Here is a 26,752-nt window from a genome sequence, read left to right as displayed (position 1 = left end):
TCAATCGAACTCAATCGATTCTTTCTTTGAGAGTATGGCTCAACTTTATGATGACCTGCAGCTCAGGCCACAGCTGAAGCGATCTTGCATAACATGTCACAAGGGAGGAGGCCAGTAGAGGATTATATGGTGGAATTCTGTAAATGGGCAGCTGACACTGGCTGGAATGAGCCTGCCTTAAAATACCAGTACCCTGCATCATCCATCAGGGTGACTGCCTGTGTACCTATCCTGCTGGTCCATGGTAGTCCCACTACTGCTATAGCAACTGATTTTTGAGCCTAACCCTTGATCATGACAACGTTTCTCATGACTCCCCCCCCCCCCCCTTCTGCATTACCGTTTTGGTCAAGTGCCATCTGCAGTGGGTAGTAATGACTGCTCTTACCAGCATGCTGATGACATATTTCTTGCCTTGAAGTCATTCCGGTCTCCAGCTGGAGGTCGCTACAGCAGCCACTCACCCTTTAGCCATTTTCAGGAATTGGAAATTTGCTTTGGAATTATGTTTGGCTTCTGTCAACTGCACTTCTGATGGCCGCCTACAGTGAAGGTATTTTCCAGCATTGGTGTCTGCTTGATATCGAGACGTCCCATTCATCGGTCACATGCCTGATGAAGAGGTCCTGTGTAGCTCTGAAAGGTCGCTATCTTCTGCTGTAATGTAATCATTCGCTAAAGCATTGGATCCTTTTTACAGAGTTCTTTGGGGTGCTAGTGACCCATTTCTTGCCATCTGTAGGCAGGACCCAGACCCAGGGTACCCAATCAGGTACACACCACACACATAGCTCCTGGTATTATAGATGTCTTGTATATTGTATATAGGATAGCAGTAATGAATAGCAACAGTATTTGTAGGCACTGATATACAGCAAGAGTGGTTGAATTTTACACAGTGTTACCAGGCTTGGGCCTGTATTACTGGAGGATGGCTTCCACTAGAGGATGGCAGCTGGCAGTGCACCGGGATCAGGGTCAGTGTTACCACTAGGGAAAATAGGCAGCCGCCTAGGGCAGCAAGCAACTAAGTATTAGCAGGCAGCCACCGCTCCGTTTGCGCATAGTGACAGAGGCGCAGCGGCGGTGGAGGACTGTGTCTGTGTCCTGACTTCCCAATTAATGACGCAAGCAAACATTCACTGATGGATGCTGGTGAGGCTGCATTTGATGGGCGCTTCATTATAAAGGTGGGGTATACATGGGCAGGGCAAAGGGGGTGGTGTCAAGGGTGGAGACAAGGGGGAACGGGAAAATGAGATTTCCCCTAGGACAGTGATGGCGAACCTTGGCACCCCAGATGTTTTGGAACTACATTTCCCATGATTCTCATGCACTCTGCAGTGTATTTGAGCATCATGGGAAAATGTAGTTTCAAAACATCTGGGGTGCCAAGGTTCGCCATCACTGCCCTAGGGTGTCAAAAATCCTTCCACCTGCCCTGACCAGGATGGTACTGAAACACTGCTGGGAAGAGCCCCATAAATCAGATACTGGAATGTTTCCTCAAGGAAGGTGTTGTCCTTGTTTTAACCCTACTGGCCAGGAACATTTTCTCATGCTAGACACTCTCCCTACCAAGTGAGGTCTCTGTACTTGTCCTCGTACTTGCTCACACCTGAATGATGCGAGTACCCTAACTAGTAAGGAAACACACCAAGATGGACATCGGACATTCCGACAACAAAATCCGTCGGATTTTGTCCGACGGATTTTGTCCGAAACTGGTGTTGCATACACAGGGTCAGACTAACTTGTCGAAAAATCCGATCGTTTGTAACGTGATGACGTTATTTTGTTACGGCGGGACTACGTTCAGGCTAGTAGCCAATAGCTTTGGTCTAGGAATTTGATCTGAACATGTGTGGCACTTTGTCCGATCAGAATCCTCTACAAACGATCTGACAAAGTCCGATCGGATCATGTTGTCGGAAAATTTTATAGCCCAGCTTTAAAACTGTCGGTCGGATATTCAGACGGAAACAGTCCGATGGAGCCCACACATGGTCGGATTATCCGACAACACGGTCCAATCGGACATTTTCCATCGGAATGTCCGACCGTGTGTACAAGGGCTAAGACGTGCTGAGTGAACATCATCAAAGGTTAAAGTTGCAGAAAATGGAGGTGTGCTGGTACCCTATTACTACCATGGTGCACAGAGTGGCACAAACATCATCATGTCATACCACTCTATGCAAAACTGAGGAACGCCCAGTGACCGGAGAAATTCCAAAAAAAAAGAGGACCCTGTACATCCTGTAGCCAGCCTGAATAAGGGTAAATATAGAGGCAAAAACAGCAAGAAATGCACAATGGAGGGGGGTGTGGATGGGGAGGGGAGTTGGGTTTTCATTTGTTATGAGTAACATAGTCTCTAAACCCACTTCATAACACTATGTAAAATAATAAGGTAAAAAACAAACTAATTCCAATAACAAAGCTATAAAATAATTAACGAAGAAGATAATGAACTTCACAAGGTTCCAAAATAACAAGCTCATTAGAACTTTATAATAATAATTATAAGATAACTTGTAACCCTGGGGGTCTTCCCAGCCGCACCAGATCTGAGGACAGTTTGCGCTTGTTATTATTTACGGAACACATAAAGAGGAATGTAGAAAGTTTTTAGGCCTTTGTATCTACAAAACATTGGCTGACCTATTAACCTGGAAATAATTATGATTCATGCTACGTGGCGCAATGGAACGCTCAGAACTGTTCATTAGGACGCACCGAGACAAAACGGGGATAATTAGCCATGCAATATGATTTAACAAGCATGTTTAATTATATATGTGACAATAGGTGACTTGCTCAACGTGTTGGTTACAATGTAACGTGACAAGCATCTACCATATTTGATTATCTAACAAGAGAAACATGCCCAAAAAATAAAATAAAATATTCCTATAAAAATATTATAATATTACATAATATAATATATTTTAATTAAATAATATGGAAAACGACAGATTAGAGCTTCACAATGCATAAGGAGATACATGATCTAAAAATATTCAGTGTGATATACGGCGATAAAATATATCATTTACATATTTTATATTTGCAAGTAGGACATCAAATAAATATACGCTTAAAATACACATATATGAACTGGAATTCTGTTCAGCCAGTCTTGTGATCCCAATACCATTGTTAGGATAGTTAGGCCCCCGACCTTTCTCTAAAAGCCCAGCTTAATGCTGAATTCCAGGTATGGCTTTTTTTTGCATAGTTACATTAGTCCAGCTTGAACCAGTGTAATGCCCTGTACACACGGTTGGACATACCGACCACAAAATCCATTGTTTTTTTTTTCCGACGGATTTTGGGCCAAACTTGTCTTGCATACACACGGTCTCACAAAGTTGTCGGAAAATCCGATCGTTCTGCACGAGGTGACGTCAAATACGTACGTCGGGAGTATAAACGGGCCAGTAGCCAATAGCTTTCGTCTCTTAGTTTATTCTGAGAATGCGTGGCACTTTGTCCATCGGAATTGTCTACATACGATCGGAATTTAAATGATCGGATTTTGTTGTCGGAAAATTTTAGATCCAGATCTCAAACTTTGTGTGTCGGAAAATCCGACGGAAAAAGTTCGATAGAGCCCACACACGATCGGATTTTCCGACAACATAATCCAATCGGACTTTTTCCGTTGGAATTTCCAACCGTGTGTATGGGGCATAAGTATGTATGTGCCATACCTGTGGATCTCTGTAGAAGCTGAAAATCAAATGTAGAAGACACGGCTACTTCAGTAATCTTCATTTGCTTCTGGGTCCCATGCCAAACAGCTGCACTGCTGCATTGTGAACTCAGAAGGTTGCTGGCTCAGCATGTGTACCAATCGGGGAACGTTTTGCATTTCCTCAATGAATAGAAAGCATTTTTTGATTGGATGAGGTGGAGATCTGACATCACCGCCCTACCTAGTGTTGTGTCTCCTTACGCTGTGTACATCAATACACATATCAATCAATACCAGTGGCTGCTGGTGGTTTTCCTTTTGGGGGGGGGGAGGCGAAAAAAAAACACTGCCCCACCCCCCCTGGCAGCACCTCAACCACCCCGCTCACTGTCTGCCGGTCCGTCCGGCACTTGCCCCATCTAGGTGGCAGGTGCCAGGCATCGGGCATCGGCTCCTGTGTCCTCTCCTCCTCTCCGCTTCCACCATTTCACCCGCTTTCTGATTGGCCAGGAGGAGGATCAGTACTTCAATAGTGAATATTCATTCGGTATTGTAACACACCTGGGTGGGCTCAGTTTGCATTCTTTGGGGACCAAGCCCACCCTATTTTGATACCTATTGGAGCCTCTGGCTTTAATCAGGTGCTTCAATCCCCCCCATTGGAATTCATGCATCCGGTATCCTGCGAGGGGCCAGATGCATGGATAGGGGGGGTGGCACCTGTGCGCCCTTAATGGACGGACCGCCCCAGATCAATACATATATAATATAATATCAATACCTAGCACCATAGCACAGGATGGCAAAGCTGCTCCTTCCTCCCCCTCTGCCTATCTATTCCAAGCTAACAGACTGACTCTAGATCAGCGGTTGCTAACCAGTGGTTCCTGGACCACTAATGGCCCACGAGATTATGTTGGTGTTCCCCAGGTAGTTCCGCCGCAAATCAACATTGTGGCAGATGTATAGCACCCAATGTTGTTTCCAGTGTTGTCTCAATGTGTGCTGACAGTCAGTACTGTCAGCGTGCATGGATACCTGATGCCTCCTCTGTAGTTCTGGCTCCTGTGAACTCAGAGGGAGACATTGGGAGTAGTGCAGAGAGCAGGAGGTGAATAAGGAAGGGACTTGCAATGCAAGTCCTGATCAGACTGTGGGAGGGAGCATGGAGCTCGAGCAAGTGGCTGGAAAAAGAGGTCAGATCCAATGATGAGTCTCTGTAAAGGATAGGGGTCACAGAGCATTGTGTGTATAAGGCTTGTAAGATTCATGTTAGTGATCCATGTTGGGTTACCACCTCATCCCTATAACCAAACACATCTGAATTACACAGATTTTGAGGCTAATTTAAAGTGATTGTAAAATTTCAAGTTTTTTTTTTTTTTTTAAAGTAACAAACATGTCATACTTACCTCTGCTGTGCAGTTCGTTTTGCACAGAGTGGCCCCGATTCTCCTCTTCTGGGATCCCTTGGCAGCTCTCGCAGCTCCTCCTCTTGTCAGATAACCCCTTAGGAAAAGCTCTCTCCCGGGAGGTTACCTTACGGGCCTGCTCCCAAGTCCAGCATTTGCGTCCATAGACACGAATGCTGGACTCAGCCCCGCCCCCAGTGCCCGCATCATTGGATTTGATTGACAGCAGTAGGAGCCAATGGCTGCGCTGCTATCAATCTATCCAATCAAGAGCCAAGAGCCCCGGGCAAAGGAAGAGCGTGTCTCCACCAAGTGAAATTCCAGGGTTCAGGTAATTAAAACGGGGGGGCTGGGGGGCGGTGACTGCCAGTTGTTTTTTCACTTTAATGCATAGGATGCATTAAGGTGAAAAAACAGGAGGGTTTACAACCCCTTTAATGTTTATAAGGCACTAAGAGGTTTTAATTACCACCTTAACCACTTAAGGACCGGGCCTCTTTTTCAGACTTGGTGTTTACATGTTTAAAACTGTTTTTTTTTGCTAGAAAATTACTTAGAACCCCCAAACATTTTATATTGTTTTTTTTTCTAACACCCTAGAGAATAAAATGGCGGTCATTGAAATACTTTTTTTTCACACCGTATTTGCGCACTTTTTTTGGAAAAAATTCACTGTTTTGAATAAAAAAATAAGACAACAGTAAAATTAGCCCAATTTTTTTTTATATTGTGAAAGATAATGGTACGCCAAGTAAATTGATACCCAACATGTCACGCTTCAAAATTGCGCCCGCTCGTGGAATGGCGTCAAACTTTTAGCCTCAAAAATCTCCATAAGCGACATTTAAAAAATTCTACAGGTTGCATTTTTTGCGTTACAGAGGAGGTCTAGGGCTAGAATTATTGCTCTCGCTCTACCGATCGCGGCGATACCTCACATGTGTGGTTTGACCACCGTTTTCATATGCGGGCGCTACTCACGTGTGCGCTCGCTTCTGTGCGCAAGCTCGTCGTGACGGGGTGTTTTTAAAAGAAAAAACATTTTCTTATTTATTTTCATTGATTTTATTTATTTTTACACTGTTTAAAAAAAAAAAATGGATCACTTTTATTCCTATTACAAGGAATGTAAACATCCCTTGTAATAGAAAAAGGCATGACAGGTCCTCTTAAATATGAGATCTGGGGTCAAAAAGTCCTCAGATCTCATATTTGGGCTAAAATGCAACAAAATGCAACAAAAAAAACAAAAACAACAAAAAAAAGAAAATCTGACATTTAAAAAAAATATACCTTTAAGAGGTATGGGCGGAAGTGACATTTTGACGTCGCTTCCGCCCTCTTATGGTATAGAGACGAGTGGCGGCCATCTTAGCCTCACTTGTCTCTATGCCCAGCTAGGAAGAGGACCCGATCGCCTCCGCCGCTACCGACAGCTCCGGTAAGCGGCGGAAGGTGCGGGAGGGAGGCGGGAGGGGGGTGGCACCTCTCCCGCTGCCGATAGCGGTGATCTCACAGCGAATCCGCCGCGGAGACCACCGTTATCGTACAGCCGACCGCCGCCTGAAGAGATGGATATCTTGGTTGTGGCAGCAGCTGCTGCCGTTACCGAGATATCCCTCTTCAAAAATAGGACGTACATCGTCGTGCGACGGTCGGCAAGTGGTTTAATCAGGCACAGAACCAAAAATATGTAGAAGAATACATATCGGCCTAAACTGAGAAAAAAATTTGCTTTTTATAAAAATAAAAATAAAAAATAGGGATATTTATTATAGCAAAAAGTAAAAGATATTGGGGGTTATTTATGAAAGGCAAATACACTTTGCACTACAAGTGCACTTGGAAGTAAAGTCGCTGTAGATCCAAGGGGGACATTCAAGGAAAATAAAAAACAGCATTTTAGCTTGCCCATGATTGGATGATAAAATCAGCAGAGCTTCCCCTCATTTCAGATCTACTCCTTAGATTTAGAGCGACTGCGCTTCCAAGTGAACTTGCAGTGCAAAGTGGATTTGCCTTTCGAAAATAACCTCCTTTGTGTTTTTTCCAAAATCGTCGCTTTTTTTTTTTTTTCGCAAAAAATAAACACCGCAGAGGTGATCAAATACCACAAAAAGAAAGCTCTACTTGTGGGAAAAAAGGACGTCAATTTTGTTTGGGTGCAGCATCACACGACTGCGCAATTGTCAGTTAAATTGACGCAGTGCCGTATCACCAAAAATGGCCTGGTCATTCAGCAGCCAAATCTTCCGGGCTGAAGTGGTTAACATGTGTTCAGTTTTAAAGGGATGAGGTGGCAACAATCCTACCCCCCCTGCGGGATTCAGAATTGCGAGTTTAGTTGTCTGGGAGGTCTGAAAGGTTGGTGACCACGGCTCTACACTGCACTGTACACTGTTAACTTCTTCCTGGGAAGAACGGAATTTCAGGGAGGAAACACTGAAAGAGCAGGAGACAGAAGCATTGAAAATTGTAAACTGCAAATGTAACAAGTAGTTTAGTGGGGAATATTTACTTTATACTTTATGTGTTAAAGTGTAACTAATGGCAAAACTTTCTTTTCATTTTTTTGCCATCTGTATCCCATTGCGGAGATTTCCCTTTCACTTCCTGTCCCAGAACCAAACAGGAAGTGAGAAGAAATGCAAAATGAAGGAATCCCTGGTTGTCACCAGTGCTAATGTCCCCATTGGAAGAATTTCCCTCTATTCCTGTTCTGGTGACAACTGAAAATTTGGGATTCTCATTTTTACTTTTGATGATGACAATAAAAAGGACAAATAGAGAGGGTGAATCTCCCTAACGGGGACACAGACAGAAATCAAATCCTGACAGGTGTTCTAACCCCTCTCCACTCTATCCAAAACTAAAAAAAATGTTTTCCTTTAGTCATTCTTTAAGCTTAAAAAAAACCCTTGAGGGCTTAGCACTACTAATGAATTCAGTGTTACGTTACTGTGTCTGTTACACCTGTCAGGCTGTTGTGTAGTTGTGTTGATTTGATGCAAATGACAGTTTAATCCATGTACTGTGGATCCAAAAAGGTTACTTCTCTGTTGAGGAGGTTGATGTACAGTCAAGGCATGGTGAAAAGTGACCACGTCGTGGTACCTCTCCGATCGCGGTGAAGGAACCGCTCAACAGATAATAGGACTGATTGATTTACTATACCTGGGGTGTGCAAGATCTGGTGCAGCTCTGCATAAGAGCCATGAGTCTGCTTCCATTTTTTTCCCAAAGCTTAACTGAACAAGCTGAAGTTAGAAGCTGATTGGCTACTATGCACAACTTGCACTCTCCAGTTTTAGCATATCAAACTCAATGTGTTCTTAGGTGTAAGGTTAGGAGCGCCTGGTATCAAGGTTAGGCAGTTCAGATAGCGTGACATTATTATGAAATGTTTTTTGAAGAAAATAACATGGATTTCAGCCTCCCCTAGCTATTTTGATGCCCACAATTATACGCTGATGCCTCAGCTTTTTGCAGCCTAATTATAGATTTGTTAAGTGAATTGGACAGATTTAATTAAAACGTATACATGTAAGCCCTGAAGATTGATGGTCCTGCCTCCATATTGCTTCCTCCGAAATGCGGTTCCCTTATCAGAGTCCCATCTTAGACCAGGGTCCCCATCAGAGTTTCCCCTTACATCAGGGTCCTCTTCAGAGTCCCCCCTTACACCAGGTGCCCCATCAGAGGGCCCCTTTAATTCATGTTCCCCCATCAGAGTCCCAAATTACATTAGTGTCACCATCAGAGTTTTCCCTTACATCAAGTTCCCTTATCAGAGTCTTCTCTTACATCAGATTCTACCCTTTCATTAGGTGCCCTTATCAGAATCCATGCTTATGACAGGTTCCCAATCAGAGTCCTTTCTTACAACAGGTTTCCTATCAGAGTCCCACCTTACATCAGGGTCACCATCAGAGTTCACTTTACATCAGGATCCCTTATCAGAGTCTATCTTTACATTTGTTTACATTTGTTTACATTACAGTTCCCGTATCAGAATCCCTGTACTCACAACAGATTCCCCAACAGAGTCCCCCCTTATATCATGTTCCCCATCAGAGTCCCCCTTACATCAGGTACCCCATCAGAGGGCCCCTTTACATCAGGTTTCCTTATCATCATGTTGTTTACATCAGGTTCCCCATCACAGTTACTGTTAACAACAGGTCCCCCATCACAGTTACTGTTTACAACAGGTTCCCCATCAGGGTGCACCATTACAACAAGTTCCCCATCAGAGTCCCCCCTTCATCAGGCTCCCATCAAAGCTTCCCCTTGCAGAAAATTCCCCATCAGAGTTCCTCCTTACATTAGGTCCCCTATCAAAGCGCCCCCCCCCGCATTACATCAGGTTACCCTTCAGAGTTCCCCCTTACATCAGGTAACCCATCAGAGGGCCCCTTTACATCAGGTTTCCTTATCAGAATCCCTGTTTACATCAGGTTCCCCATCAGAGTTACTGTTAACATCAGGTTCCCCATCAGAGTTACTGTTAACATCAGGTTCCCCATCAGAGTTACTGTTTACAACAGGTTCCCCATCAGAGTCCCCCCTTTATCAGGCTCCCATCAAAGCTTCCCCTTGCAGAAAATTCCCCATCAGAGTACCTCCTTACATTAGGTCCCTTATCAAAGTGCCCCCCATTACATCAGGTTACCCTTCAGAGTCCCCCCTTACATCAGTGTCCACTTACTTCAGAAGAGGAGAACATAGGCAGCCTCTGCTGATCCTAATCCTTAATCAGTGCACATTGAGAATACGCCACCGACCTCAGCTGGGAGCCAGATAAAATCTTGTAGCATGTGGCCCACAGACCGTAGTTTGGGGTCCTCCACCCTAAAATAATTCCCTGGTTTAACTATTTCTGATGTTATTACTTTTAGAAGTGTTAATATCCTGTCATATTCTGTGTATTTAGAAATGCATCCATTTCGAAAACATATGTATCATATAATACGTATATACTGTATGATACACATAGTTTCAAGAAACTGTTAGATAAGCACCAGAATGATCCCAACATACAGGGATATACAATGTAATACCGAGATATAATTACACACATAGGTTGGACTTGATGGACTATGATACATATAATACATGATACATATGTTACATACGATTTTATATGTACTTAGAGGCTAGTTTTTTTAGGATTTAGGATAATTGAAGAAAAATGTGCCAAACTTTGGCCATATTTGTCATGAAGCAAAGAAATTGTGACATCAGTTGCCCCGCCTCTTTTTTAATCTACCAATCCACATTTGTTCAGAGCAGGTCTATCATTTCATTGAAGAAGCGCTTCCTTCCTATCAGGGCAGTCTTTTCAGTCTTCAGTCCAGATGAGTAATTTGAACTCTTTCCACCTGACCAAGTAAAATGGTTTCTAACTTTCATTTTGTGTTTTAGTTCCCGTGTCGAAGCCCATCGTGCAGATGGAGCCATCGTATGGAGCTGTGGAACATGTTGGAAACATCACCTTTAAATGTTCAGTGACAGGGACGCGAGTGATGTATGAGTGGCTTAAAAACGGCAGCCCCCTCCAGGACAGATCCGGGTATATCTTCTCACCAAATAACTCCATGTTCACCATCGTTTCCGTCACAAAGGGCGACATCGGCAACTACAGCTGCTTGGCCAGGAATTTCGTCAGCGAAGTGGAGAGTGACGTGATCACTCCGACCATCTATTGTGAGTATCAGTGGAAAGATCGGTCATTTTTATTGAGGAGAGAATAGAGGTTTTCAGGAAGGTGATTGGAATAACCGCTCTCTACCAATCCCCAAATGTTCCAGGTGTCAAAACCTATTAGGGCCTATTTACACAAATGAGTTACTGCAATGTACGACAATGCACGTTACTCAATGCATCATGGTGCCATTTTTAAAGGCAAACAAATTCTGGATAGCCTTCTGCACACTGCTTTATACCTTTTCTAGCAAACTTTGTAATGAAAAACAGGGATTTTTAGTTCACATATATTGCAATACATGTTTAAGCTGGCCAATTGTATCAAAGTAATCCCTCCAATGGCCAGTCCTACTCAGCTCTGCCTGTTAAAATGCTACAGTGGACACCATGCCAACATGGGGCAAACAGATACAAAATAGGGGAGAGTTACTAGGTTCAGGTCTATTCACTGACCTGCAATGGCCTGTGTATGATCTGTATGCCTGAATTGTTTTGCATAGTTACATTCAGATATTCAGATTAGAAAAAAAGACACAAGTCCATCTAGTTCAACCAATATTAAAAACAAATAATTAAACAATCCCATCAGTGGCATAACTAGAACCTTCAGGGCCCCGATACAAGAAACCATGAAGGGCCCCCCTGAACCCCAGCCAGGGCCCTTCCCTCTGAGTCCGGCGGTGGAACTCCAGGGCGTGGTCACAGGTATGACCTTTGTGAGCCCTGTAGTTCCACCACTGGTATCAGTAGTTTTTTTTTATTATTTTTTTTTATTTTTAGGTGCCCCATTGGGGGACTGTCCCTAGGCAGGATGGGGTCCCTGTCCCCAGAAGAGATGAGGTCCTTTTCTCCAGGGGAGGTGGGGGTCCCTGTCCCCACATGAGAATGGGTCCCTGTCCCCAGGGGGAGATGCAGGGGGTATGTAATGGTGTGTGGGGGATGGAGTCCTCTCACTCACCATGACCAAGCTGTAGGCCATGGACTCATCCATGTTGGCCTGGGCTCCATCCAGTGTGCTGGACAAGCGATCAGCATATCTCCCAGAAAGACCTTTCATCATTGTTGTATGATGGGAGAGGAGGGGGGCTGGCAGACAAGCCTGCAGTATCCTCTGGGGAGCCGGCTCTCATAGGGCTGCACTGCATCTGTGTGCTTAAAGTTTGTTTACCCGGGAGAAGTATGCAGTGCAGTGTGGGCCGGACTCAGGGGGGGCGGGACTCTGGATGGGGAGAACAGACATCGAACTGAGCGGCAATGCATGGAGCAGGAGAGGAGTACTCTGAGTAGCCGGCCGAGGACACAGATCATGTGGGGAATGCCCAACTAAAGAGCAGCCAGTGCTATAGTCACTCTGTTAGTCACCCTCCACCTCCAGCCACCCGTGTGCATGGTGCACTGGTACCCCTAGCTGCCTATGCTGCTGCCGGCCATATGTAGAGGGGGCTGCATGGGCCCCCTGCATCACAGGGCCCAGTTGCGGTCGCAACTGCTGCACCCCCTATAGTTACGCCCCTGAACCCCATATACACAATCCTATACCCACAGTTGATCCAGAGGATGGCAAAAAAAAACTCAGCAAAACATGATCCAATTTGCTACAGTAGGGGAAAAAAATTAGTTCCTGATCCTCCGAGAGGCAATCAGATAGTCCCTGGATTAACTTTACCTATGTAATGCCGTGTACACACGACCGGACTTTTTGACAGCAAAGGTCCAACGGAACGAGTCCGTCGGACAATTTGATCTTGTGTGGGCTCCATCGGACCTTTGCTTACCAAAAATCCAGCGGACTTTAGAAATAGAACGTTTTACATTTTTCCACCGGAACTCTGCCGGACCGAGAAATCCATTCGTCTGTATGCTAGTCCGATGGACAAAAACCGACGCTAGGGCAGCTATTGGCTACTGGTTATGAACTTCCTTATTCTAGTCCAGTCGTACGTCATCACATTCAAATCCGTCGGACTTTTGTGTGATTGTGTGTGGCCAAGTCTGTTCATTCGGAAAGACCGATCGGACCTAGTCCCTCGAAAAGTCCGGTCGTGTGTATGCAGCATTAGTATCCAGTTATATTATGTACATTTAGGAAAGAACTCAGGCTTTTTTTTAAAGCAATCTACTGAGCTGGCCAGAACCACCTCTGGAGTGGTTTAAGGAACACGAGTGTGAGGCGTGCACTTTGCTTCCAAATTCTCCAGATGACAATCCATCAAGCATCTGTTGGATGTGCTGGAAAACAAGTCCTAGTCATGGAGGCCCCATCTCACTACTTACAGAACTTAAAGGATCTGCTGCTGATGGCTTGGTACCGGATACCACAGCATACCTTCAGAGGTCTGGTGGCATCCATGCCTCGATGGGTCAGGGATGTTTTGGTGGCAAAAAGGGGACCTACAAAATATTAGGTGGGTGGTCTTAAAGCTATCGCTGATTGGTGTATATCAATAAACACAAGACAAGGATCAGAATTTGTATATATTAGAAACCCATGGACAGGTGTATTCTCAACTATATACACTCACCAGCCACTTTATTAGGTACACTTTGCTAGTACCGGGTTAGACCCCCTTTTGCCTTCAGAACTGCCTTCATTCTTCATGGTATAGATTCAACAAGATGTTGGAAACATTCCTCAGAGATTTTTGTCCATATGGATGTAGCACTGACCCCCGAAGGAGCTGCTGGTTTTATCTGGGCTTACCGTTACCTCACTTGCATGCTTCTCTGTCTTATGCCGCGTACACACGATCGAATTGTATGACGTACTTAGTCCGTTGAAACACATTTCAACGGACAATCCACTCATGTGTGGGCTTCAGCGGACTTCTTCAGCGTGCAGTCCGGAGTACTAAGAATTTCGGTTTACACAACAATCTTTCCGTCGTACTTTGGTTTCAGCGGACAATACGGTCGTCAGTATGCTTGTCCGACGGACTAAGAATGGCGCATGCCCAGAAAGGATTTACAGGGCGGAAGCGCTCTGTCTTGTAAAACTAGTGTTCGTATTGAAGCTAGCATATTCGTCATGCTGCTAATTTTGTGATTTTTTAATATAGCACATTCTTTTCTTCTTCATAATGCAAGAAAAGTGAAGTTACTTTGCTGCTTATATTCACACAGAGTTATCACAAATGTCTTTATTCATCCTCATCTTATGATTAATATTCCAATTTGAGAATAAAAAAAAAAAAAAAATAACGGACGAATTAAGCTGAAGTCTGAAAAGCGCGAATCGTCTCTAACCAAACTTCCACTAACGCAAAGTCAGCAGAAGGAGCCCAAAGGGTGCTTTGCTGTGTCTTGGACTTCCTATTTCTAGTCCCGTCGTACGTGCTGTACGTCATCGTGCAAGCTTTCGTCGGACTGTTTGTGTATCCGTGTGTGGTCAAGTCCGTTCAGTGGAAAGTACACCGGATTGTCCGTAGGATTGTATGACGGACTAAGTACGTCATACAATTCGATCGTGTGTACGCGGCATTAGGGTTCCTGTGGTAGATGGCCCAAAGAATGTGGAAACTGAGACTGAATCCTCTTTTGGGTTATTTATTTAGAACAAAACACAGTCTCTCAATAAGGGTAGAGGGTTAGGAGTGAGTTCAGGCACTTATATTGCAAAATGGAAGTCTTTAGAGAAAATCCAGAGAATAGAAACTGCTTCACAACTGGATTTAACAACCCCCGGATATATCTCTCTCACTAGGCCTAGCAGCCGATGGGGCGCTCGACATAGTCTCTGCTAGGGATGAGCCGAACACCCCCCGGTTCGGTTCGCACCAGAACTTGCGAACGACCCCCGCGTTCGGTACGAACGTTAGAACCCCATTGAAGTCTATGGGACTCGAACGTTCGAAATGGAAAGTGCTAATTTTAACAGGTAATATGCAAGATAGTGTCCTAAAAGGGTTTGGGGACCTGCCTCCTGCCTCAGGGGACATGGGTCACTGCAAAAAAAAGTTTTAAAAACTGCCGTTTTGGCGGGAGCACTGATTTTAATGACGATTAAAGTGAAAAAAAAAAGGTGAAATATTCCTTTAAATATGGTGCCTGGGGGGTGTCTGTAGTATGCCTGTGAAGTGCCACGTGTTTCCCGTGTTTAGAACAGTCCCTGCACAAAATGACATTAAACGGAAATAACACCATTTAAAACTGCTTGCGGTTTTAATGTTATATCTGGTTCCTGCAATATGGTTGAAAATCATTGAGAAACATGGCATGGGTAGCCCTCCCTGCCCATTACCAGCCTATTTGGGTCTTGTACGCATATTAAGGGGAACCCCGTACCCATATTAAAAAAAGGAAATGCGTGTGGCCCCCAGGCCCTATATACTCAGAACAGCAGTATACAGGCGGTGCAAACAAGACAGGGACTGTGTAGGTTTGTTGTGTTAAGTTGAATCTGTTTGTCATTTTCAACTGGTACATTTTTAAAGTGTAGCTCCAGTCAAAAAAACTATTTTTAAGCTTTTTGGAAAACATAGGGAAGGGTTATCACCCCTGTATAATTTGTTTTGTCGTCCATCTTTTTTCATCTCACTTGCTGTTGTCTCCTTCCGTTTGCAAGTAGGAGATGTTTGTAAATTGGATGTTTGAAAGTAGGGGCCTGCCCTATATTATAGCGGTATGTACTGGGTACAGAGCACGCAGACAGCACGCACTATCTCCTAACACTACTGACTGCAAGCTCTATTATTAACCACATGACCACTGGGCACTTAAACACCCTTAATAACCAGACCAATTTTCAGCTTTCGGTGCCCTCACATTTTGAATGACAATTACTCAGTCATGCAACACTGGACCTATAGGAAATGTTTGTCCTTTTTTCACACAAATAAAGCTTTCTTTTGGTGGTATTTAATCACCTCTCTGCTATAAAAGAAAAAAGACCGAAAATTCTGCGAAAAAATGAATTTTTCTTCGTTTCTATTATAAAATTTAGCAGATTAGTCATTTTTTCTTCATAAATTTTGGCCAAAATTCATACTACTACATATCTTTGGTAAAAATAAGTACAAATTGGTGGATATTATTTGGTCTTTATGAAAGTTATAGAGTCCACAAGCTATGGTGCCAATATCTGAAAATTGATCACACCTGAAGTACTGACGGCCTATTTCCTTTTTTTTTTTTCCACAAAATTGTCATATTATCAGGTTATTTCACACACATAGCATATGCATACCACAAATTACACCCCAAAACACATTCTGCTATTACTCCCGAGTACGGCGATACCACATGTGTGAGACTTTTACACAGCGTGGCCACATACAGAGGCCCAACATGCAGGGAGCGCCATCAGGCGTTCTGGAGCACCCAGGCCAATTCTGACATTTCTCTCCTACATGTAAAAATCATCATTTATTTGCTAGAAAATTACAGAGAACCCCAAAACATTATATATATATTTTTTTTTTTAGCAAAGACCCTGGGGAATACAATGGTGGTCGTTGCAAATTTTTATCTCACACGGTATTTGCACAGCAATTTTTCAAACGCGTTTTTTTGGGGGAAAAAACAGTTTTGTGCTTAAAAAAAAACAAAAAAAACAGTAAAGTTAGCCCAATGTTTGCATAAAGTGAAAGATGAAGTAATGCTGAGTAAATAGATATCAAACATGTCAATCTTCAAAATTGCACATGCCCGTGGAATGGCGCCAAACGTCGCTACTTAACCACTTGCCGACCGCCGCACGACGATGTACGTCCATTTTTTGAAGAGGGATATCTCGGTAACGGCAGCAGCTGCTGCCACAACCGAGGTGTCCATCTCTTCAGGCGGCGGTCGGCTGTACGATAACGGTGGTCTCCGCGGCGGATTCGCCGCGAGATCACCGCTATCAGCGGCGGGAGAGGTGCCACCCCCCCTCCCGCCGCCCTCCCGCACCTTCCGCCGCTTACCGGAGCCGTCGGTAGCGGCGGAGGCGATCGGGTCCTTCTGTCGGCTGGGAATAGAGACAAGTGAGGCTAAGATGGCCCCCACTCGTCTCTATACCATAGGAGGGCGGAAGCGACGTCAAAACGTCACTTCCGCCCATACCTCTTAAAGGTATATTTTTTTTTTTAAATGTCAGATTTTCTTTTTTTTTTTTTTTTTGTTGCATTTTAGCCCAAATATGAGATCTGAGGACCTTTGGACCCCAGATCTCATATTTAAGAGGACCTGTCATGCTTTTTTCTATTACAAGGAATGTTTACATTCCTTGTAATAGGAATAAAAGTGATCCATTTTATTTATTTTTTTTAAAAAAGTGTAAAAATAAATAAAATAAATTAAAATAAATAAGAAAAAAAAAAAAAATTTAAAAACACCCCGTTACGACGAGCTTGCGCACAGAAGCGAGCGCATACGTGAGTAGCGCCCGCATATGAAAACGGTGGTCAAACCACATATGTGAGGTATCGCCGCGATCGGTAGAGCGAGAGCAATAATTCTAGCCCTAGACCTCCTCTGTAACGCAAAAAATGTAACCTGTAGAATTTTTTAAATGTCGCTTATGGAGATTTTTGAGGCTAAAAGTTTGACGCCATTCCACGAGCGGGCGCAATTTTGAAGCGTGACATGTTGGGTATCAATTTACTCGGCATACCATTATCTTTCACAGTATAAAAAAAAATTGGGCTAATTTTACTGTTGTCTTATTTTTTTATTCAAAAAAGTGAATTTTTTCCAAAAAAAGTGCGCTTCTAAGACCGCTGCGCAAATACGGTGTGAAAAAAAGTATTTCAATGACCGCCATTTTATTCTCTAGGGTGTTAGAAAAAAAACAATATAAAATGTTTGGGGGTTCTAAGTAATTTTCTAGCAAAAAAAACTGTTTTAAACATGGAAACACCAAGTCCGAAAAAGAGGCCTGGTCCTTAAGTGGTTAAAAAATCCCCATAGGCGACGCTTTAAATTTTTTTTTACTGGTTACATGTTTTGAGTTGCAGAGGAGGTCTAGGACTAGAATTATTGCTCTCGCTCTAACATTCTCGGCGATACCTCACATGTGTGGCACATGCGAGCACATGGGGACATGGGCGCTTTAATTTTTATTTTATTTTTTTATTGTTCATTTTACTTTATTTATTTTAGTTTGAATTTTTTTTCCCCAAAAATATATTTTTGATCACTTTTATTCCTATTACAAGAAATGTAAACATCCCTTGTAATAGGAATATGGGGTGACAGGTCCTCTTTACAGTGAAATCTGGGGGGTCAATATGACCCCACATCTCACCTCTAGGCTGGGAAGCCTGAAATAAAAAATAAAAAAAAGATTCTGGCTTTGATCGTACTGGCGAGTTGGTAGAAGCACCGGAGGGCGGTGAGGGGTGGGGGGCGTCTATGGCTGGGTATTTCAGGGTATCACCGAGTATGACTGGGTATCTCCGAGTATGGCTGGGTATGGCAATTTATGGCAGGGTATTACAGAGTATTGGCGGGGTATTGGCGGGGTACTACAGAGTAATAGCAGGGTACTGCAGAGTATTGGGGGGTACTACAGAGTAATGGCAGGGTACTGCAGAGTATTGGGGGTACTGCAGAGTAATGGCAGGGTACTGCACTGCAGAGTAATGGCGGGGTACTGCAGAGTAATGGCGGGTACTGCAGAGTAATGGCGGGTACTGCAGAGTATTGGGGGGTACTGCAGAGTAATGGGGGTTACTGCAGAGTAATGGGGGTTACTGCAGAGTAATGGGGGTTACTGCAGAGTAATGGCAGGGTACTGCAGAGTAATGGGGGGTACTGCAGAGTAATGGCAGGGTACTGCAGAGTAATGGCAGGGTACTGCACTGCAGAGTAATGGCGGGGTACTGCAGAGTAATGGCGGGGTACTGCAGAGTAATGGCAGGGTACTGCAGAGTATGCACTGGTATTGCAGAGTATTGGCAGGGAATTGAGGGGTTAAATTCGGTGAGCAGCGATGTGGGCACTGCAGATGCAGCCCACATCGCTGCTGACACCGATCTCTTTCCCCTCCGCTGTACCGATCGGTACAGAGAGGGGAGGGAGGAACCGGCGTCATAACATGACGCCGGTTTGTTTACAAGTGATCACTCCGTCATTTGACGGAGCGATCACGTGGTAAACGGCCGCTATGAGCGGCCGTTTACCGTGATCCGTGATGCGCCGGGTCCTGTGGACCCGGCGGTCATGGATGCTCTCGAGTGCGCGCCCCAGGGGGCGCGCGAGAGCAGAATTCTGGGAGGCCGTTAATTAACGGCCTCTCAGAGTTAAACAACCGACCTGAAGCCGTTAATCGGCAATGGGCAGTTGTTAAGTGGTTAAAGCTAGATCACTAGCTATATAGGTGAGGTGAATATAGTGGTGTATACTGCGGTCAGGGCACAGACAACAACCACTACACAGCAGCAAGATAGGAAATCAGCCAAAAACGATTGGTGTGTACTGTGTTGAAGGTACACAGAACACCCACTGCTTCAGATGCTAACACACTACATGAGGCCGCCTCAAAGGCGGCCTTATATAGTGTGGGGCGTGCACTACACAGCCTGAGCTATGATTGGCCACAGGCAGGATGCCTGTGGCCAATCATGGCTCTCCTCGCTGCTGGCGCTGCGATTGGCCAAGCATGTGGGGTCACAGTGCATGCTTGGCCAATCATGGGGCAGCAATGCACTGCGCCACCGCAGTGCATTGTGGCCCGCGCGCGCGCCACTCGAATTTTGACGCGAACGGCCCAAACGTTCGGAATTCGCCGAACGGCCGAACAGCCAATGTTCGAGTCGAACGTACGTTCGACTCGAACACGAAGCTCATCCCTAGTCTCTGCCACAGACTTGTGAGATACACTTGAGTGTTACTGAGGGATGGGGATAAATTTAAAGAACTGACATACGGTACTAGAGTGTTGATCCAGGTTGTGTCCTTCAACTAAGTCTCCAGGCTCCTTCAGAGAAATCAGCCTTACGCCCGGTCTTCTCCTGAAAGAGTCCTCCCCTGGGGTTCTTCAGTTGCTGGGCCTCTCCCTTCAGATGAGGCAACACCGGACCACCCTTGGATCAGTAGGCCCCCGAGACTTAGGATGCATGGTTCTGCACCCCAGGCCAGGAGGGCCATGGGGCTGGGTCAGGAGGACCACCAGAACCGAACAGACAGAAAATAAAATCCCCTGCCAACGTGGCGTTGGTACCTTAAATACCACCCCCCAGAATACACAGCAGGAAAACACTCCCACTGGGCTAGTTCAGAGAGAGTTAGACTGCATTTCTACTCTTGCCATCGGTGACAGCAGCACCTGCGGCCAAGGAGAACCCAGTGCAACCCATCTGGACTGGTACTGAAACCAGAAATTTAGAGAAATAGTCCAGAAACCCAACTGTGGCTTCAGGCAATTTAACTTTTCAAAAACCATAGCGCCTGCTCGTCAGGAGCCAGCGCTACATGGACATCTATTGGATTGACATCTGGTGACTGTGGAGGCCATTGGAGTACAGTGATCTCGTTGTCATGTTCAAGAAACCAGTGGTGAGATGATTTAAACTTTGTGACATGGTGCATTATGCTGCTGGAAGGAGCCATCAGAAGATGGGGACACTGTAGTCATAAAGGGATGGACATGGTCAGCAACAATACTCAGGTAGGCCGTGGTGTTTAAATGATGCTCAATTGGTGCTAAGGTACCCAAAGTGTGCCAAGAAAATATTTTGGGGGGGCTCATGGCGCAATGCTCTGTGTCATGAGCCACCCTATTTTGAAGCCTATTAGAGCCTATGGCTCTAATCAGGTGTTTAAAAAAAACACCCCCCGCCACTGTAATTCAGATGCCTGATGTCCTAAAAGGGGCCGGATGCCTGAAAAGGGGGTGGCCGCGGCAGCCATGGATAGATTCATGCCATGCATGCATCTATCCATTATTCATATGGGGATGGGGAGAATAGAGGAGGGGAATAATGGACAGGCACCTGATGTCCTAAAAGGGGCCGGACGCCTGAATAGGGGGTGGCCGCAGAGGCCATGGATAGATTCATGCTGTACATGAATCTATCCATTATTCATATGGGGGATGGGGAGAATAGAGGAGAATAATGGACGGGCCGCCACTGGACACAGCCCTGTTTAGTAGATGAGGTGGACTGATCTTTCTCTGTTGCAGTTTCACTTTCACTTACAGGCCTCCTCCTCAACCCAACCCTTGGCTAGACATTGAAATGGGAAGCTGCAGACTGATCAGATGAACTCTCTGTCACTCTGCTCTCTCCAACTGTCAGCATTCTGCACCACACTTACCTGCTTCTCTCTCCACTTCCCTGAGCTTCTGCTGTACCGGGGGCTGCAAGAGGCAGTTACTTGGTCCAATCCGCCTACTTGCATTACTTGTGTTTTAGAATAAAATACTAATAATGAATTTAATGAGTTAATTAATAAAACAAACCGTGTAATAATGATTACAGAGCTACATTAATTTGCGCCTTTTCTATCTGCCTGGAGTTCAGCTTCAATGGCGTACGAGCGTCGCCTTACCCAGAAGCTGGCGAATGGCCATGAACTCCCAGAGGGGTAATTACTGCAAAGTTGGGACAGGACCCAGAGAAGAACATATGGCCCAGCCAGGCGATCTCCGCTGTGCATGCCTCCCCAGGCACAGGTGGATGGTGATGAGCCCTTTCATACAGGTTCTCCTTTCCCGCTAAGCCCGTTATGTGTTTATAATTAGTAAAATGGAAAAGCAGAATGTGCTAATTAGAACAGGATATGCGGAGCTCATACACACTGCCAGGCTACCAGGGAAGAGCTGGCTGTAGGTTATTAGGATTTTACATTTCTTCTGATATTTTAGGGACAATCTGGAGAACTTGGGGAAACTTTATACCGTTTTGAAAAATGCATTGAAATCAATAGGAAAAGCAAAGTTAAACCCAAGAAATGTAACTTGTAATCCTCCATCATTTATGTGATGGAGAAATGCAGTAAACGCCATCATAGAAAACGTATTTATCAATAGCCCATAAAGTTTTTTTTTAAATATGGCCCCCCACACTTATCCTCACCCATCCTAGGCCCATCCACCTCTATATTGTCTAGTCTGCCCCGTTATTTAAGGCTTAAGCCCTATACACACTATTCGATTTTCTACAGATTTTTGTCTTCAGATTCATCAAAACCATGTAGTGCAAGGGCCTGCCTGATTGCATACAAATTGAAACTCTTAGCCCTTGTACACACGGTCAGAGAATCCGTCGGAATGAGTCTTATCGGACCGTGTCGTCGGATAATCCGACTGTGTGTGGTATGCATTGGACTGATTCCGTCGGAATATCCGTCGGACCCAATTTTCCAACATGTTGGAAATATTTCCCGACCAACTGGTTCGATCGGACATACTCCGATCATGTGTAGAGAATTTTGATCGGACCAAGTGCCACGCATGCTCAGATCAAATTCCTACATCAAAGCTATTGGCTCCTAGCCTGAATGTAGTCCCATCGTAACGAAATTACGTCATCACGTTCTGAAAGATCGGATTTTTCGACAACTTAGTCCGACCGTGTGTATGCAACAGTTTCAGACAAGATCCGACGGACAAAATCCGACGGACAAACATTGGTTGTCGAAATCTCCGACCGTGTGTATGCAACAGTTTCGGACAAGATCCGACGGACAAAATCCGACGGACAAACATTGGTTGTCGAAATCTCCGACCGTGTGTACAGGGGCTTAAGGTTTGATCTCATATTATATGGTTTTGGTCAATCTTAAGACAAAAATCTGCAGAAAATCTGATAGTGTGTATGGGGCTTTACATTGACCAACATGTTGACCTAATGTACACTCACTGGCCACTTTATTAGGTACACATGTTCAATTGCTTCCTACCACAAATTGCTAATCAATCAATCACAGACGACTTGCTGAAGTTAGAACCGAGTATCAGGCCAGGTTCACACTGGTGTGACAAACGCTCCGACATTGGGAGCTCATGTCGCATGATGTGTGAAAATCAATGTTTCCCTATGGCAGCCGTCTTAACTGGTCCGACACAAGTCAGTCCGACTTTTAAAATGCTCCCTGCACTACTTTGGTCCTACTTCAGCCCATTGAATATCATTGAGGTTGGATCAAAGTTAGATCACCGTCTTGCCTGATCCGACTTTGGCATGCGACTTGTGCTGTAATGATCTTAAGGGGAAACTCCACACCAAATTTTAAATAAAAAAAACGCATGGGTTCCCCTCCAAGAGCATACCGGGCCCTTTGGTCTGATATGGATTTTAAGGGGAACCCCCTACTCCTAAGTGAAAATGTCCAAATTGGGCCCAATTAACCATTTTCCCTCCCCATTGTCCTGTGACTCGTTTGTGTTACAAGGTCTCAGTTGTGAATGGGGAGCAGGTATGTTAACTTTGGTGTTATCGCTCTCACTCTCTCATACTGGTCACTGGAAGTTCAACATGGCACCTCATAAAAAAGAACTCTCTGAGGATCTGAAAAAAAGAATTGTTGCTGTACATAAAGATGGCCTAGGCTATAAGAAGATTTTCAAGACCCTGAAACCGAGCTGCAGCATGGTGGCCAAGACCATACAGCGGTTTAACAGGACAGTTTCCACTCAGAACAGGCCTTGTCATGGTCGACCAAAGAAGTTGAGTGCACGTCCTCAGCTTCATATCCAGAGGTTGTCTTTGGGAAATAGACGTATGCGTACTGCCAGTATTGCTCCAAAGGTTGAAGGGGTGGGGGGTCAGCCTGTCAGTGCTCAGACCATACGCCACACACTGCATCAAATTGGTCTGCATGGCTGTTGTCCCAGAAGGAAGCATCTTCTAAAGATGATGCACAAGAAAGCCTGCAAACAGTTTGCTGAAGACAAGCAGACTAAGGACATGGATTACTGGAACCATGTCCTGTGGTCTGATGAGACCAAGATAAACGTATTGGGTTCATATGGTGTCAAGCATGTGTGGTGGCAACCAAGTGAGGAGTACAAAGACAAGTGTGTCTTGCCTACAGTCAAGCATGGTGGTGGGAGTGTCATGGTCTGGGGCTGCATGAGTGCTGCCAGCACTGAGGAACTACAGATCATTGAGGGAACCATGAATGCCAACATGTACTGTGAGATACTGAAGCAGAGCATGATCCTCTCCCTTCAGAGACTGAGCCGCAGGGCAGTATTCCAACATGATAACGTCCCCAAACACACCTCCAAGATGACCACTGCCTTGCTAAAGAAGCTGAGAGTAAAGGAGATGGACTGGCCAAGCATGTCTCCAGACCTAAACCCTATTAAGCATCTGTGGGACATCCTCAAACTGAAGATGGAGGAGCACAAGGTCTCCAACATCCACCAGCTCTGTGATGTCATCATGGAGGAGTAGAAGAGGACTCCAGTGGTAACCTGTGAAGCTCTGGTGAACTCCATTCCCAAGAGGGTTAAGGCAGTGCTGGAAAATAATGGTGGCCACACAAAATATTGACACTTTGGGCCCAATTTGGACATTTTCACTTAGAGGTGTTGCCAGCGGTTTAGACATTAATGGCTGTGTGTTGAGTTATTTTGAGGGGACAGCAAATTTACACTGTTATACAAGCTGTACACTCACTACTATACATTGGAGCAAAGTGTCATTTCTTCAGTGTTGTCACTAAATGAATATTTAGTGACAATACTGATAAATATATTCAAATATATAGTATATGCAATTCCTAGATCATACACAATGTAAGATATACTATATAGCGCTGTCAATATAGTATATCTTACATTGTGTATGATCTAGGAATTGCATATACTATATATTTGAATATATCTAAGCCTTTTATGATAGCTGCTTACTAACTAATTGGCATCCTACTGAGAGCGCTGGGATCAGTGAGGAATATTTGTTGGTAAATACTTTTAAGTGATATTTGTATTAAATACTGATAAATATTTACAAAAATGTGAGAGGTGTACTCACTTTTGTGAGATACTGTACATTAACAAGCCTTGGTGGTGAACCCTATCCACTCCAAATTCTAAAATTTAAAAACGCATCAAAAAGACCATTATGCATAATGGATTTTTTTTTTATGCGTTTTTGAATTTAGAATTTGGGGTGGATAGGGTTCACCACCAAGGCTTGTTAAAGTGGTTGTAAACCCTTACAACCAACTTTGACCTACAGGTAAGCCTAGATTAAGGCTTACCTGTAGGTCCAGGACATATCTCCTAAACCTACACGGTTTAGGAGATATTTGGCAAAAGACAGGCACCGATGTCTACGGCGCATGCGCCGTAGACAGCGGCGCGCAAGCGCACTGAGCGCGCTGCAGTCAACGGCGATATGCCGCGAGTGGCGGCTCCCGTGCACATGCACGGGATTGACGTCATCGCGGCTTCGCCGAATGACAGTGGCGGACCAGCGAGACCCACCGAGAAGATGGAGGCTCCGGACTACAGGGGACAGCGGTGACTTCGCTGGCTCCTGTGTCAGGTAAGTGACACATAATGGGCTACTATGCGATGCATAGTAGTCCATTATGCTTTACCTTTGCAGGGAATGAAAGAGGAAGTAAACTCATCAGGGTTTACTTCCTCTTTAATGCCTAATGCTGCAAATATCAATGCACGTCTACGCACAGGCATAGATCTAAATGGGCCTTTGGGGTAAACCGTTCTCCCGGGCAATGAGAGGGTTAACCATCATTCGCACCTCTCCGGTTCAGAATATGACAGCGGAGTTCTTGGCAGCGGCAACTTTCCATCTATATTTTGTCAATAACATGTTTGCTATAGCTCGGCGCTCTCTCTGAGGGTTCTCGTGTACCATATGCTGAGACTGCGGGGGAGTGCGATGATAAAAAGGTCCCTCGCACTAAGTACCTCTGCCATCTGCTCAATAATAGAAGGGGCGGGAGCGCGCGGGCGGCGCAGCCAATCGGCGGCCTGCTCCTTGCACTAAAGTCCCAGCCAGACAGGTGATTTATCATTTTACAAGCCTGCTTGGTAAACAGCAGTAAGCCAGCCAATGTGTTCATGTCTTTACAGAGCTTATCTGGTGTGGGGAAAGGGAGAAAATGAAAAGTGATGTATCCCATGTCAATATTTCTGCAATAAGCCAAGACGAGAACTTGTTATTTCATCACCCAAATTCATTTCTCAACTTATTTTCCATCATCTCCTCTCATGTTTTCTAAAAACTGCTTTTTCTAGGTCTTTAAATATTTGCAAAAATTTATTCTACCTTCTTTTTTTTTTTTTTACTGTATGTCACATCCCACACTTGTCGTGCTGGAATCGTTTAAAGTCTAACTCCAGGGAGATTAAAAAAAAAAAAAAAAAAACATGAATGCAGTTATGTAGAAAATAATGAAATGTATATATTAAAAAAAAGAAAAAACTGTGAAAAATAAAAAAAATGTGTATGTAATTTGCAAAATTTTAATCTACATTCTTTTTTTTTTTTAACTATATGTCACATCCTACATTTATCTTGTTGGAAATGTTTAAAGTCTAACACCAGGGAGATTAAAACAAACACCCATGAATCCAGTTCTGTAGAAAAAAGAAAACTGAAGTTAAAAAAAAGAAAGAACTGTGAAAAATAAAAAAAAGATGTGAAATGTTTAAAGTCTAACACCGGGGAGATTTAAAAAAAAGAAAAAAAAACATGAATGCAGTTATGTAGAAAATAATGAGATATATAAAAAAGAGAAAACTGTGAAAAAAAAAAAATATGTGTATGTAATTTGCAAAATTTGGACCTACATTCTTTTTTTTTTGTTCAACTGTATGTCACATCCTACATTTATCTTGTTGGAAATGTTTAAATTCTAACAACAGGGAGATTTAAAAAAAACAAGAAAAAAAACATGAATGCAGTTATGTAGAAAATAATGATATATATATAAAAAAAGAGAAAACTGTGAAAAAAAAAAAATATGTGTATGTAATTTGCAAAAATTTAATCGACATTCTTTTTTTTTTTTTTTCAACTGTATGTCACAT

The 26,752-nt window shown here is 44.2% G+C and overlaps 1 protein-coding gene across 2 annotated transcripts in view; it reads left to right on the top strand.

Moving 5' to 3' along the window:
• HEPACAM2 (HEPACAM family member 2) overlaps positions 1-26,752 on the top strand; it is a 193,239-nt gene that overhangs the window by 99,349 nt on the left and 67,138 nt on the right. For both annotated transcript variants that reach the window (XM_077490791.1, XM_077490792.1), the window contains exon 3: positions 10,537-10,818. In XM_077490791.1, coding sequence (XP_077346917.1) covers positions 10,537-10,818 — 282 coding nt within the window. The remainder of the gene's footprint in view (positions 1-10,536; positions 10,819-26,752) is intronic.

The sequence above is a fragment of the Lithobates pipiens genome, unplaced genomic scaffold, assembly GCF_037356315.1.
Source record: "Lithobates pipiens isolate NorthernLeopardFrog02 unplaced genomic scaffold, aLitPip1_a1.2 Scaffold_19, whole genome shotgun sequence".
Classification (NCBI taxonomy): Eukaryota; Metazoa; Chordata; class Amphibia; order Anura; family Ranidae; genus Lithobates; species Lithobates pipiens.
This window is presented reverse-complemented; position numbering and strand designations above follow the sequence as displayed.